At 43.3% G+C, this 12,878-nt stretch overlaps 2 protein-coding genes across 4 annotated transcripts in view; one reads left to right on the top strand and one right to left on the bottom strand.

Moving 5' to 3' along the window:
* The first annotated feature begins 92 nt into the window (after positions 1-92).
* Positions 93-12,874, top strand: LOC309375656 (uncharacterized protein). Of its 2 annotated transcripts, XM_081921575.1 has the most exons (4): positions 93-461; positions 2,625-2,981; positions 3,581-3,628; positions 11,824-12,874. In XM_081921575.1, exons 2-4 carry the CDS (start codon positions 2,799-2,801, stop codon positions 11,959-11,961), a joined length of 369 nt encoding a protein of 122 aa, XP_081777701.1. In that variant the 5' UTR covers positions 93-461; positions 2,625-2,798; the 3' UTR covers positions 11,962-12,874. The 2 variants fall into 2 exon arrangements, 1 of the variants encoding a protein (XP_081777701.1); XR_014170976.1 differs by lacking the exon at positions 2,625-2,981.
* The window catches only part of CNKSR1 (connector enhancer of kinase suppressor of Ras 1), a 32,704-nt gene continuing 26,281 nt past the window's right edge, over positions 6,456-12,878 (bottom strand). For both annotated transcript variants that reach the window (XM_081921442.1, XM_081921443.1), the window contains 6 exons: positions 11,291-11,362; positions 10,728-10,801; positions 9,612-9,676; positions 8,372-8,510; positions 8,009-8,190; positions 6,456-7,368 (listed from right to left, as the gene is read on the bottom strand). In XM_081921442.1, the coding sequence (XP_081777568.1) occupies positions 7,153-7,368; positions 8,009-8,190; positions 8,372-8,510; positions 9,612-9,676; positions 10,728-10,801; positions 11,291-11,362 (748 nt within the window). In that variant the 3' untranslated portion in view covers positions 6,456-7,152. The remainder of the gene's footprint in view (positions 7,369-8,008; positions 8,191-8,371; positions 8,511-9,611; positions 9,677-10,727; positions 10,802-11,290; positions 11,363-12,878) is intronic.

The following is a 12,878-nucleotide window of genomic DNA, read 5'->3' as shown; positions in this document are numbered from 1 at the left end:
CCCTCCCTCGTAGAGTGACCGTTGAAGGCTCGCGCCCTCGACCGCGGGGCGGCGCCACGCCTCTTTTCTCTGCCAGTTGGCAAGGGAGGAGTTTCCCTTTCCCTTCCTATTGGTTCACAGCCTCCGAATGTAATTGGCCGGCGAGCACCCAATGAATGTTCTTTTCGGACTCAAGTCCCCTCTCCTCGAATATTCAATTTCTCGTAAGAAAAAAATTGTCCCTTCTCGAGAACCGTAGTGAGGGCAGAGGTAGTGGAGGAGAGGGCGGAAATACCTGAAGCCCCATTCCATCAAAACGGGGTTTCTATCGTCAGTAGTACTGTACAACCAGCAACTTTTAATTCATCCCTAAATTTGACCATTACAGCTATTCACGGCAGGTCTCTGTAACCTGACAGCAGAAGTCTAACTATGTCTATTCAGAAGTAAGCCCTACTGAATTCAATGGCACTTACTCCCAGGTAAATAGGAGCCACCATTAATAATAAAATAATGTTCATCTATAGTTGCTATATGTATGTGTCATTAATAAATTAGAACACTGCGTTTTTGAGAAGTACTTCCACTTTTCCATTTCTCTTGAAGAGCAACAAAAAAACCCCACTCAAATCTACAGTTGAGCAATAGTTTTCATTTGTCCTAATAAAAGTATTGCCCGACTGTGGATTTTGGATTTCTCTTAAATGTTTGATTTACTGCGTAAATCTCCTTTGCACATTTATCTGAGAATGTCTGTTTCAAAAACCAATAAAATTGCATATACATAATTACTTGCATATATATAAACCTTGATTTACTTACCGGTATGTTTTGGTTAGGGTTGGACTAGATGACCCTTGGGTCTCTTCCAACTCTACAATGCTATGATTCTTTATAATGTTTTCTGTGTATTGCTGCCGTACCTTTGAAAAGAAAAGAAATCCCATTCTTTATGTTGCTAATAACATTAATGTCATCCAGCTCATGGATGTTATCTGCTTTAAATCTAGTGGACAGGTTAGATCAGAGACAGCCCAGGCAGCATAGCCAGTGGTCAGGACTGGGAGAGTTGCAGTCCAGCCCCATGTGAAGGATACCACATTGGCCAAATCCTAGCTGAGGTTATTTTTTTAAAAGAAAATTTTTTAAATTAAAGTTTGAAAAGAAAAACAAAAAAGAAGCAATATAGAAATGTTAACATCAAACGCCAAGCATTTTAGTTTTTTACATAAAAACTAAAGAAGGGAAAAAATGAAAAAGAAAAGACTTGTGGGTCTATGACTATCAGCTTTATAGACTTATGCAAAACCCTTGCTCCGTAATAGAATTCCAACTCTTCTCCTTTCCATAAGCCAACCTTTTTTCAGTCTTCATACTAAAGCTCATTTTCCTTTTTGTGCAAAAAGACCACAAGGGGTTTCTAATTATTAATCAACAATCCAATTAACCAATTAACTTGGCCATCTCAGCCAAAGCCATTGATTCCAATAACCATTCTTCCATAGTCGGTAGTGGTGCCTGCACTGTGGAACACCCTCCCATCAGATGTCAAAGAGATAAACTACCTGACATTTAGAAGACATCTGAAGGCAGCCCTGTCCAGGGAAGTTTTTAATGTGTGACATTTTAATGTATCTTTAATTTTTGTTGGAAGCTGCCCAGAGTGGGCGGGATACAAAATTATTATTATTATTATTATTATTATTATTATTATTATTATTATATTATTATTATTATTATTATTATTATTATTATTATTATTATTATTATTATTATTATTATCTTCCATCTTTATGCATATAAAAATCTCACCACAGTGAGCATATATTGAAATAATATTCCATATTCTTTTTCTGGTTATATATCATCCATTAGTCCCAACAGGAAGAGTTCTTGTTTCAGCTGAATATTAACTTTCAAAATCCTCTTTATCAATTTGTGTATTTGTATCAAGTATTTTTTAGCTTTTTGAACATACACCAAGCATGATAAAGTGTCCCTTCGTGTTCTTGACATTTTCAACAAACATTTGGAATATTTTTATACATTCTAAATAATTTCTCAGGAGTTAAATACCAATGGTACATCATTTTGTAAAAATTATATTTTAGAACATAGCACAGTACGTATTTTAACCCTTTTACCTATACGTATATGTTCCCACTGTTCCATCTGTATAACCAACACTTTTTGCTCATTTAATCCTGCATTATTTAACTAGTTCTTCTTACATTTCAAATTTCAACAAACATTTGAACATTTTTTATATAACATGTTCATCATCCTTATACAATTGCTTCTCAGAATCCATCTTGCTTTGTTCCATACCTCAAGTCTTTTTTCCCAACTTAAGTCTCTCTGCTGATTGTAAATGAGAAAAACCACTGAAAATTTTAACCTTCCACTGTTAATTGTTCCCTTGTTTTAATTTTACAATCTTCTTGATTCCACCGTGGGTTAGGTTATAAATGTAAGCATAATCATTCAAGATTAATTGTTGTGCATGCTGCTGGTGTGTTGCTTATTAATGATTAAAGGCCTTCATTATGACTGGCCATGAATAGGGTCCAGAAATAGAAGAATCATTAATATGTAACTCAATGGAGTTGGTTTGCCTCATTTGTGCTATGACGCTTGCCCTCTAGGAAGTGAGCTCCTTTCCCAGTTGTTTGTAATTGTGCTTTGAAAGAGATGAAGCTGATGTGGCTACTAAAATTATAAAAGCAACAGTTTGGATTCTGATGCTAGACCAAAATTAGGGAGACAAGCAAGTCTGGTTTAAGCTCTCATATAGGAAGGACAGACATTTTAAGTGGATTATGGCAACCGGCACCATGGTGCTAGGACTGGTGGTTGCACCCATGGGATGGGTTCTGATGTTGGCAGCTACAGTAACACCAGAATGGCGGGAGTTCCCCAAAAGACCTGGCTTCCCTCAAGATGTCTCCTTCAGTGACGGCCTTTGGGAGAGCTGTATGGAAATGACCAGCATACAAGAAAAGGTATGCCAACCGGTTCCAGAGGAGATGGCTATCTCCTGGCCTGTTCAGATGGTGAGGGCCCTGACTATCATCTCTCTGCTTGGTGGCTTCCTGAGTTATGTTCTTACCCATGTGGGGACACGCTGGTGGTCTGAACATCCAAACTACTGCCTTACAGGAGGCTCTGGGCTCCTGCTCCTGCTCTCTGGCGTCTTATACCTCTATGCAACATCCTATATGGCATACAGAGTCCTATCTAACATTGCAAACACAGAGACCCCAGATATGGACAAATTCCATCTTGGAACATGTGTCTATCTAGGTTGGAGTGGAGGAGCAGCCAAGACCTTTGCTGGGATGTGCCTGGCTACAAGTTTCCAAAGGAATCATGACAACAGCTTAAGAACTCTACCTATGCCCTACTACGTGGATTATTAAGGAACTGAATTTGGTCTTTCAGGATAACTGGTGGAACAAAATGGGTTGGTGGGTCTTTTAATCCAACCTTTGTATGTGGTAGCATGCACTCTTTAAAAATATTTGTAGGATGTGGCTCAGTGGTGACTTGCAAATTGAAGATACAAAAGCTTATCAGGAATGTGTGTTGTGCTTCATGACAGGAAGACTGGGAGATGAACCTGTCAAGGCTGAAGTGGGCAGGTCAACAGGTAGGGTGTAATGGATTTAAGAATATAATGTATCTGCACATTTCAACCATAATTAGAAGGGGGGGGGGTTATACTGAAATAGGGCTGGAACACGAGGATTAAGACAGCAATCCCATTTACTAGGGAGTAAATCCAATTGAATTCAACTCTAATCTAGAGTAGACATTAGATTATACAGTGGTACCTCTGGTTAAGTACTTAATTTGTTCCGGAGGTCCATACTTAACCTGAAACTGTTCTTAACCTGAAGCACCACTTTAGCTAATGGGGCCTCCTGCTGCTGCTGTGCCGCCGGAGCACGATTTCTGATCTTATCCTGAAGCAAAGTTCTTAACCTGAAGCACCATTTCTGGGTTAGCAGAGTCTGTAACCTGAAGCGTATGTAACCTGAAGCGTATGTAACCTGAAGCGTATGTAACCCGAGGTACCACTGTACTGAAATGCTGATGCTGCAAGGATTCATTGATGAACAGTACTCATCATATCCTTATCCTGGATGGGGTAGCATTCTCCTGGAAGGAACAGGTCTGTCACTCGTGGGTCTGCTGGATCCAGCACTGTCACTGAAAGCTCAGGTAGCAACCATGACTAGGAGTGACTCTTTCCAGCTCAGCTGCTTTGCTAGCTATGGTCCCTCTCAAACAGAAATGTCTTGTCCACCATATTCCATGCAGTGGTGAACCTAAGGCTGGACTACTGCAATGTGTTTTACATGGGGCAGCAACTGAAGACAATTTAGAAACTTCAACCTATCCAACATGCAAAAAGCACCCCCCAAAATAGTACTGCCTTTAGAACTCGCATAACCCCTGTTTTAAAACAGCTGCAGTGGTTACCAGTTTGTTTCCTGGCTCAATTCAAGGTGCTCACTTTAGTGTTTTAAAGCCCTAAATGATTTAGGCTCCAAATATCAGAAAAACTACATACCTATGGACCCCTCCCCACAGAATTGAGTCTGGCATGCTCATTCTACAGCTTTCCTTGCATGCTTAAGATTCATACCTCTTTATCCTGGTCTTTGTTTAATGAGACTCACTTCTTTGATTGCATCTATACTGCTCTGCTTTGTTCATTAAAACAATACTGTGTTTTATTTATTTTTATGTAATTGTAATGCTTTTATTTATTTTGATAGTTATTTTATAATATATTAGTTTAACAGACTTCCCAGGGAGCTCTGTAGGAGTGAGCCTGCAATTCCAAGGATTGTTTGGGGGAAGTCAAGTGCTTTAAATGTGCATTGAATGTTCTTTAAAGATGTATGGATCTCCCCTTTATCTTGCATGTATCTTGATCAAATACTTTACCCTTTTAAAATTTGGCTTTTTGATTTCCCTGAGGATTTAGATTTATGGAGCATTCCTATTTTGACAAAGCCTTACTGCTAAGAGGAAGCATTAATAGACTGTGGGATTCTTTTTGAGATTCTGTGTTTATTTTGGAAATGGAGTGGTTTTAAACTTTACTATGGTCAGTAATTTAACACTGCCACTCCCTCTCTTCCTGCCTCCACCCATCAATGAATAACTAGGAAGGAATGTTTGTGATAGAATCCTGCACTGCAATGCCAAGAGTTCCGTTCCTCCAGCGTTGTATTGGTGCCTCAGTTTAGATAATAGTGAAGGTATGCAGAGCTTTGGAGCAAACAAAACAAAACCCATCCACTTCTTGGAAAGAATTGCAGGAAATGAGAAGTTAGAAACAAATATTTATCATTCAGCACTTACAGGGCTTTTTTTTTTAAGTATTCAAGTTTTTTGATCTTGCAACAAATCCCTATTAAATATTTTATTATTTTTGAAGCTGAAGTTACTTTTTTGTTTAAAAGAATGCAGTGACTTACAAAAAGATCAACAAAGGACTTTAAACAACCAACACGAAAAGGGCATATTAAATTATACAAGCTCATGGCAAAAAATATACATAATTCCAGCAGCAACATAAATAATTAGGAGGAAACTCCTTGAACAGATAGGTAAACACTGTTCCTGGTCTTGTCTATGGTAAACCAAGCTTGCCCAAAGTTTTAAAAGGGGCAGGTGGGGTTTGAACCCAGATACCCTGGAACAGCACGGGGGAACTATGATTCTGTGAATCTCCAGCCCAACGAGCAAGTCATATGTGACCAAGTATAGGGCCAGGGCGTAGATAGCCGCTTCGGCACCAGGAGCGGTGGGGGTGGGGCGAGCTGCCCACGGGTGCGCCACGCGGGGGTGCCGTGGCAATTTGCATATGGGGACGCCGCAATGGCAGATGCAAGCCCCATGCTGCCATTTCGGGCAATGCGGGGCCCCAGGCCACAGCATCGCTCCCAGGAGAGACCCGTGGATTGGCTGCGCTGCAGGCCAGGCCCTGTGGTAAGTGCCGACTCCCACGGTGTGCCATTTTGTCAGCCCCCTCAAGGATGACACCTGGGGCATGCCACACCCCCCTGCACCTCCCTTTCTACGCCCCTGTATAGGGCAGCTAAAGCTGTGGCTATAAAGGAAAAAGCAGGGGCCTTAAAATGTGCTCCTGATTGGATAGTGGGGTTTGCTGTCAGCACCAATCAGCCAATTTCCCACAATGCCTACAGTGACTGTGCAACAGGGACATTGCGGGGTATTAAAAGGGCATGTCCTGCCAGACACTATCTATGCATCATTACAGCCGCTTCTGCCAAATAAGCCTACATGGGCCCACTGAAAATGGAAATCTATTTGGATGGCTATAATTAACACAAATATGCTGGAAGCTGATATAAATACAAGATAAAAAGGGTGTATTTGAATTGCAGGAGATGACACTTCTCCAAAAGTGTTCTTTTTAAAAAGGATAAGCATTGTCCTAAAAAAAAATACTTGATTTATTATAGCTCAACGTACACTTCATTGTTTTGGGACTGGACAATTTGAAAGCCATCATTTTGAAGATATATGCAAAGTAACATGTTTGATAGGCTTGAATCTATATATTGTCAGAGCATTTTTTGTAGTTTAATAGTACACGTAGCCAGTATTATTTATTCTTGCATATGCCTATCTCACCCAAGCTAGTTCCTGATGCAAACCACTGGTCATTTAAAATTGAAAACCACACATTGCTATGCCTTTTTAGGATGCCTTTTTAGTTATTAAAATTACACATAAGAGTTTCAACTTGAAACGTGTCAGTGAAATTGCTGCTTTCTGAATAACTTTTTCAAGGGAAACAAAGCTACGGAAAGCAACTTTAAAATCTTGCTTTTTCAGCTTTTTTCAAGATGTTGGTCCACAGACAGCAGTTAGTGTCCTGCTCCCTTGGTCAGGCTTCTCTTTTGCACTGTCAATAACATGTGTCTGTCTTCTTAAAAAAAAATAAACCCAGATGAAATCAAAATGCCCGCCATGACAACAAACAAGCTTCCCAATCTCTCAGTTCAGCAAGAAGTTCTTCTTTGTCATTCATATTCTTTCTCTCTAGGGTGAGAGGACCATCTGAGTTTGTTTATGGGAACAGGGAGGAAGGTAATATCCACAGAGCACATATCCTGCTGACAAAATAGTTTATGGAGCAGCAGCAGCAGCAGCAGCGTCCTCTGGGTTGAAGTCTGATACATAGTCTGTTCTTGCGCCATCCTCCTGGCTCACCCTCTTGGCCCACCAGGCCTGGATTTCCTGGTACAACTCCTGATGTTGTTCTTTCCATGCTCTGAATTTCTCAGAGGTCAGTTCAGAGTCATCCAGAAGAATATCGAGTAGCTGAAGTTCAGCTGTTTTTGCCTGAGGGAGGAAGGAAGGTCCCATCTTTAATGCTGATGCACTGTTCTTTTTAAATTTATTTTTAAGTCTTTGAAGCCCAGAACTGCAAGGATTTTAAAGCTTAGGAAAATGCCAGCCTGTTGCATTTCCATGCTGGTTGTGGTATCTCTCACAAGTGTGGGGAGCCTTTGGCCCTCTTTATCTTGCTGAACTATAACTCCCATCAGCCCCAGCAAGCATGACCAATGACCCGGGGTTACGGGAGTTGTAGTTCTGCAACAACTTGAGAGCTATAGGTTCCTCACACCTGACTTCTAGTCCACCCCTCACTTTCCATGCTACACCTCCTCTCCCCAGGTCACCCCCCTTCTGACCTTGCTCTGCACATTCCTTGAGTGTTTCTGCCTATACAGAACATGTTCTTGAACTCTGATCATGCTTCCTGCCTGTCTGGAGGGATGAATGATCAATAGTGTGTGCAACTGTTGATAGAAATTAGCTGAGTGTACAAAGGTAAAAAACACATTTATTGCTCTGGCCACTTCTGCCTCTGGCTTTGACCACCACTAGCATGTGATCCTTGGAAAGTTGCCCAGAAGGGAATGCAGCCCTCAGGCTGAAAGATGTTCCCCTCCCCAGTGTCAAGTGATGCCCCACCTACCTTGAGTGTGCTTTGGAGGGTCCGAACAAGATGAACCTTCTCGTTGATCTCTGGGTTCTTGTTGCGCTTGACAAAGGACTTCCGGTAATATTCGCGGGTGAACACCTGCTGTTTCCCAATGAGAGACACTCCGCCTTGCTTCAGACACTTGATCAGGGACTCCAGTTCTTCTCCTGAAGGATCTTCATGAGGCAGAAGGTTGACAACCATAAGCAAAAGCGTTCTAGAACTCTGCTGCCCTAGAGGGCAGGGCCAGTACAAGAGGAACAGCCTTTCACAGAGAAGAATAATGAACTGTATTGTGAAGGCTGCATTTTCTTCTTCTTACATAAACTTGGAAGGGGGAGGCAATGTGAAACTCACCTGTGGGGGAGGGCGATGCTGGGCTGCGGTCTGCATTTTGTCTTGGGAGGGGACTACCCAGAGGACTCCTGCTTGGGGATTCGTTATTCCCTGCGGCTCCTGTTAGCAGCTGATCTTTTTCCAGTTCCCTCCGCTTTGGCTGAAAGAAAGCAAGATTTTATTATAGCATGCAAGAAATGGAGTCTGGAAGAGCTAAATTCATTATCACTAGGCTCGTCTACCCTTCTGCTTGTCCCATGTCTAGAAAGCATGAGTCTGAGCGGTTTTCCGCTTGAACTTCACTTTCTACTCACGAGTCTGAGTGGTTTTGCCCTGCTCCTATCCCAGGGAAAACCCACTCTTTAGTGCTAAATCAGAGCCACCATCAATCTGGGAAAAACCCAAATTGCTATTTGCTCCAATTGAGTGCTAAAGAGCAGTATTCCCCAGGGTGAAAAAAGTGGGACAAGAAAGGTGGATAAGCCCATTTTGGTATTCTTATGCCACGCTTGAGGTGAAAAGGGGATTCCCCACAGCAACATTTCAATTGCACCATCAATATAGCATTACAGTGGTGCCCCGCAAGACGAAAAACCCGCTAGACGAAAGGGTTTTCCGTTTTGGAGGCGCTTCGCAAAACGAATTTCCCTATGGGCTTGCTTCGCAAGAAGAAAGCCCATAGGGAAATCTCCGGGGACCTCTTTTAAATGCTAGTGGTGGGGAGCAAAGCCTTTCACCCCCCCTCCGGCCTTCAGAAGAGGTCCAGGAAGGCCGGCGGGGGCCGAAAGGCTTTGCTCCCCACCGCCAGCATTTTAAAAGCAGTCCGGGATAGCAGGGAAGCGCTTCCCGCTATCCTGGATGGCTTTTGAAGGCAGGCGGGGGGGGGGGGGAGCAAAGACTTTTGCCCCCCGCCCGCCTTCAGAAGAGGTCGGGGGACAGACTGTCCCCGGACCTGGTCTGAAGGCGGTTTCCATAGGAATGCATTAATTGATTTTTAATGCATTCCTATGGGAAACCGTGCTTCGCAAGACGAAAAACTCGCAAGACGAAAAGACTTGCGGAACAAATTAATTTCGTCTTGCGAGGCACCACTGTATCACAACTTTTTGGCAGGCACTGAGTGTGGGAGTCCATTCCCACTTACCTCCATAGCTCAGATAAATGGGGATGGGCTCGCAATTTCAAACAGGGGACCTCTTTTGGGTCACACATCTTTACTACGGGGTGCATAGTAAAGATGATCCTTCCATAAGATACTTACCAGATCAAAGCTATGCCTAGGCGAGTCATCCTCAGGGTCCTCTGCTTCTGTTTCACTGTAGCAATCTGTTCAAAGGGGAATTTTTTCAAAGAAAATTCTCAATGTCCAATCACATTCCATTACATGAAATTCACCATGAAATTCAGTCCCAGCAAGAGACATATTTTCTCTACCTTTCTGTAGGGGGCAATTAAAGAGAATGTGGTACTGTTCTTTCTCACTGTCAAAACACGTAAGTTTGTGTCTCTGAAAATCCCAAGACAGAAATGGAGGAAGCTGCTTTATTCAGAGGACCAGTTTGCACATAACACAAAGCCAAACTATGGCTTCGTGTGAACACATGAGCTCCTGCTGCACTCCTCCCCTCAGTCTTGCTGCTGCTGCTGCTGTGCTCCTATGAACTGTGCCATGGTTTAGCTTAGTGTGGCATCCTGGGTTGCCTTCTCCAGGAAAACCATGAGCTGTAAACCCAAGAACAAACCTTGGTTGCAGCTTGTGGTTTGCCTGGAACAAGACAAACCATATGCCTGCTGAATTATGGCTTAAGCTCACAGGAGCAGGATCTGAGGAGGAGCAAAGTGGCCATGATGTCTTTGAGAACCATGATTTGGCTTAGCGTGACACAGAAATGAACCAAGTGTTGGACCTTTGGTGAAGTAGCTCAGCGCTGCCTACAACACTGACTCTTGTCTGCCAAAACCAAATGGAACATCTCTGGACCTGGATTTAGGAATCAAAATGGATTTAGGAATCACAGGCAATAGAGTCCCTTCAGTTTACCGAGAGAGAATATGCTGAATAGGTTTTGTTTATGAAGTGGAAGCCCTTTTGCAGATAACCTTTCTATCAGAAGTGGATAGCAACTGTGGAAAGGGCACTCTCCTGCCTCTGGAATTCTCACATCCTGGGATGCTTGCCAGGCCCCTAATTTAATGCATTTTAGGCACTCTTAGTAGAATAATAGAATCATGGGAGGTAATCCCAAGGGTCATCTAGTCCAACCCCCTGCAATGCAGGGATAGATCTGATACTGCTGTTTCAAGGATATATTTTAGTGATTTTTGTAAATTACAAAGTTGAGACATAAACATTTTGAATCAAGTATTGAGAGCCCACCTTCTTGACTATGTGGAACAGATTTATGGACTGGAGTGTATTTCATCATAGAAGTTATCAAACGGCTGACCCACCTGGGAAGAGAAACAGTCTGTTTTGAGATTTACCCAGATGCTCAAGACAGTTTTCCTCACTGCGGTATATGAAATCACTAAAAACAAATATCTACTTGAATATGATCTTTTTATTAGCAGTATTAACGCTGCTTTGCCTCTCAACTCCCCTTGATGACTTCATTCCCCAAAGTGTATTTGGGTATTTGCTGGAAAGCCACAGACTCAGGAATTTGTCAGCTTGAAGCAGCTGATAACAGATACTCCCTAGATTTCTTCACAGTTTTTGTTTTTCTGTGCAAACCCTGGCTGGAATTTGACTAGGGTCATCTTTCTCGGTTTATGGCCCTCCACAATAAGGTTGCAGTGAGGCCTTAAGGGAAATCAGGCAACATCTGTCAAGGATTGCAACACTACTCGAGACGGCTTTGCATGGGATGCATCAGTCCCCAAAGCTGCTTCTAGGGTGAAACCTGAGATTGCTTAGGCCACTCCCATTTGGCTACTTACATGCTCAGGTCAGCCAGGGTCTCTGCTGCAAAGATAAAGGGCTTGTATTTCTCATGGGTAAGCTGGAAGACACTGCAGAAAAAGAGGAAAAGGTGGCTGTGGTGGAATTCCCCATGATTCTTTGCAAGGTACGCCCATACCCAACTACAAATCTGCATGGTTACAGTTGTGTGTCAAGGCTTGAAAATGGTTGCAGTGGGCAACTTCACTCTCCCAACCTCTTTGGCTCAGGATATGCTGAGATAGATAATTCTACTCTAGGCACATGAAAGATAGAATTATGGTCCAATAACTTGAATAAAATGACTGATGAACTGTACAATATGATGGACTAGCGGGACCTGCAACAGAGCGCTGCAGCATGGTGCCATTCAGCCAAGCTCTCTTCCAGGATATTCCTTTCCTTCTTCCTTCCCCCACAACGACCATCACATACATCAGTCAGTCAGCATTCCATGCCCACTGAGCATGCTCGGTCCTCACTAAGCTGCTTTGCATATTCCTCCCCTTTATCCTGGCTTTCCTCTCCTTAGACCTGGAACTGGACTCTTCACTATGTCTATTCTGAAAGCTTTATTGTGCAAATCAATACAGCATCCCAACACAGCTCTACAGGCTACAAACAAGTGAAGCGCAGAGGAGTAGAACAAGCCCTGGCTAGGGGTAGGTAAGACATTGATCCAACACTTGACATGCGCCTGGCATCCTCCTTTTGAAGGGGTGGGGTGGGCCCTTCAATTCATGCAGTTTGCACCTAGAGCCTCCGGATTGGGCAAACCAATGTTATTCCTTCATATAGGCTGGATTTGTGAGGTATGTTTGCCCCGGTGCTGACACTGCCACATCCTTGGGAGTCAGGAGTGGAGTTGGAGCCAGATTGATGTCAGACTTTTCCCCAAACACCACCCTGGGAGGGGAAGCCTCCCTGCTGACAGGTGGAGGTGCTGGAAGTAGCTCCTCTTTGGACAATGTCAGGCTTGGGGGACTCTGTGTAATGGGAGCTGAACTCTCCTCTGACAGCCCTCCTTGGGATCCAAACCTCCTCCTCCTCCCGACCAGATCAGATACCTGAGGTCCCTGTTTCACATTCCACAATATACCACTGCTGTTTTTATTATTAAACTGCTCAAGGATGTTTTACAGGAAGCCATTAGTAGGTGAAGTAAACAAAAACAGTAAGCATCTTACACTGTCACTAGTTGAAACCCCATGCTGGGGTGATTCTCAGAGGGTAGTTGGTCCTAGCCATTCTTTCTCCCTACTTAATGGATGCATTTCCCTTTCATTTATGAGCAGGGCTGTAGCTCAGTGATAAGAGCATCTGCCTTGCATGCAGAAGGCTCCCAGGTTCAATCCCCAGCATCTCCAAGAAGGGCTGGAAAAGATTTCCTGCCTGAAACCCCAGAGGGCTGCTGCCAGTCAGCGAATTATTGGATTTATGATGTGCACGTCCCTCTAGGGAACCCAGGGTGGTGTAGACAATACTGCGTTAGATGGATCAGCAGCCTGACTCTGTAGAAGTCAGCTTCCCCTGTTTGTTCAATGGTCAAGATCTCTCCAGAGCCACCCATCAAGCTCACTGCACATA

This window comes from Podarcis melisellensis (genome assembly GCF_964234715.1).
Source record: "Podarcis melisellensis genome assembly, chromosome: 8".
NCBI classification, from domain to species: domain Eukaryota; kingdom Metazoa; phylum Chordata; class Lepidosauria; order Squamata; family Lacertidae; genus Podarcis; species Podarcis melisellensis.
This window is presented reverse-complemented; position numbering and strand designations above follow the sequence as displayed.

What these genes read in the sequence shown, in the direction of transcription:
- LOC309375656 (XM_081921575.1), top strand. Translation starts at nt 2,799, where the DNA reads ATGGCAACCGGCACCATGGTGCTAGGACTGGTGGTTGCACCCATGGGA. An exon ending in TGACCAGCATACAAGAAAAG is followed by an intron (nt 2,982 to 3,580) that starts GTATGCCAACCG and finishes GCTTCATGACAG; the next exon opens with GAAGACTGGGAGATGAACCT. An exon ending in TGAAGTGGGCAGGTCAACAG is followed by an intron (nt 3,629 to 11,823) that starts GTAGGGTGTAAT and finishes TCCTCTCCTTAG; the next exon opens with ACCTGGAACTGGACTCTTCA.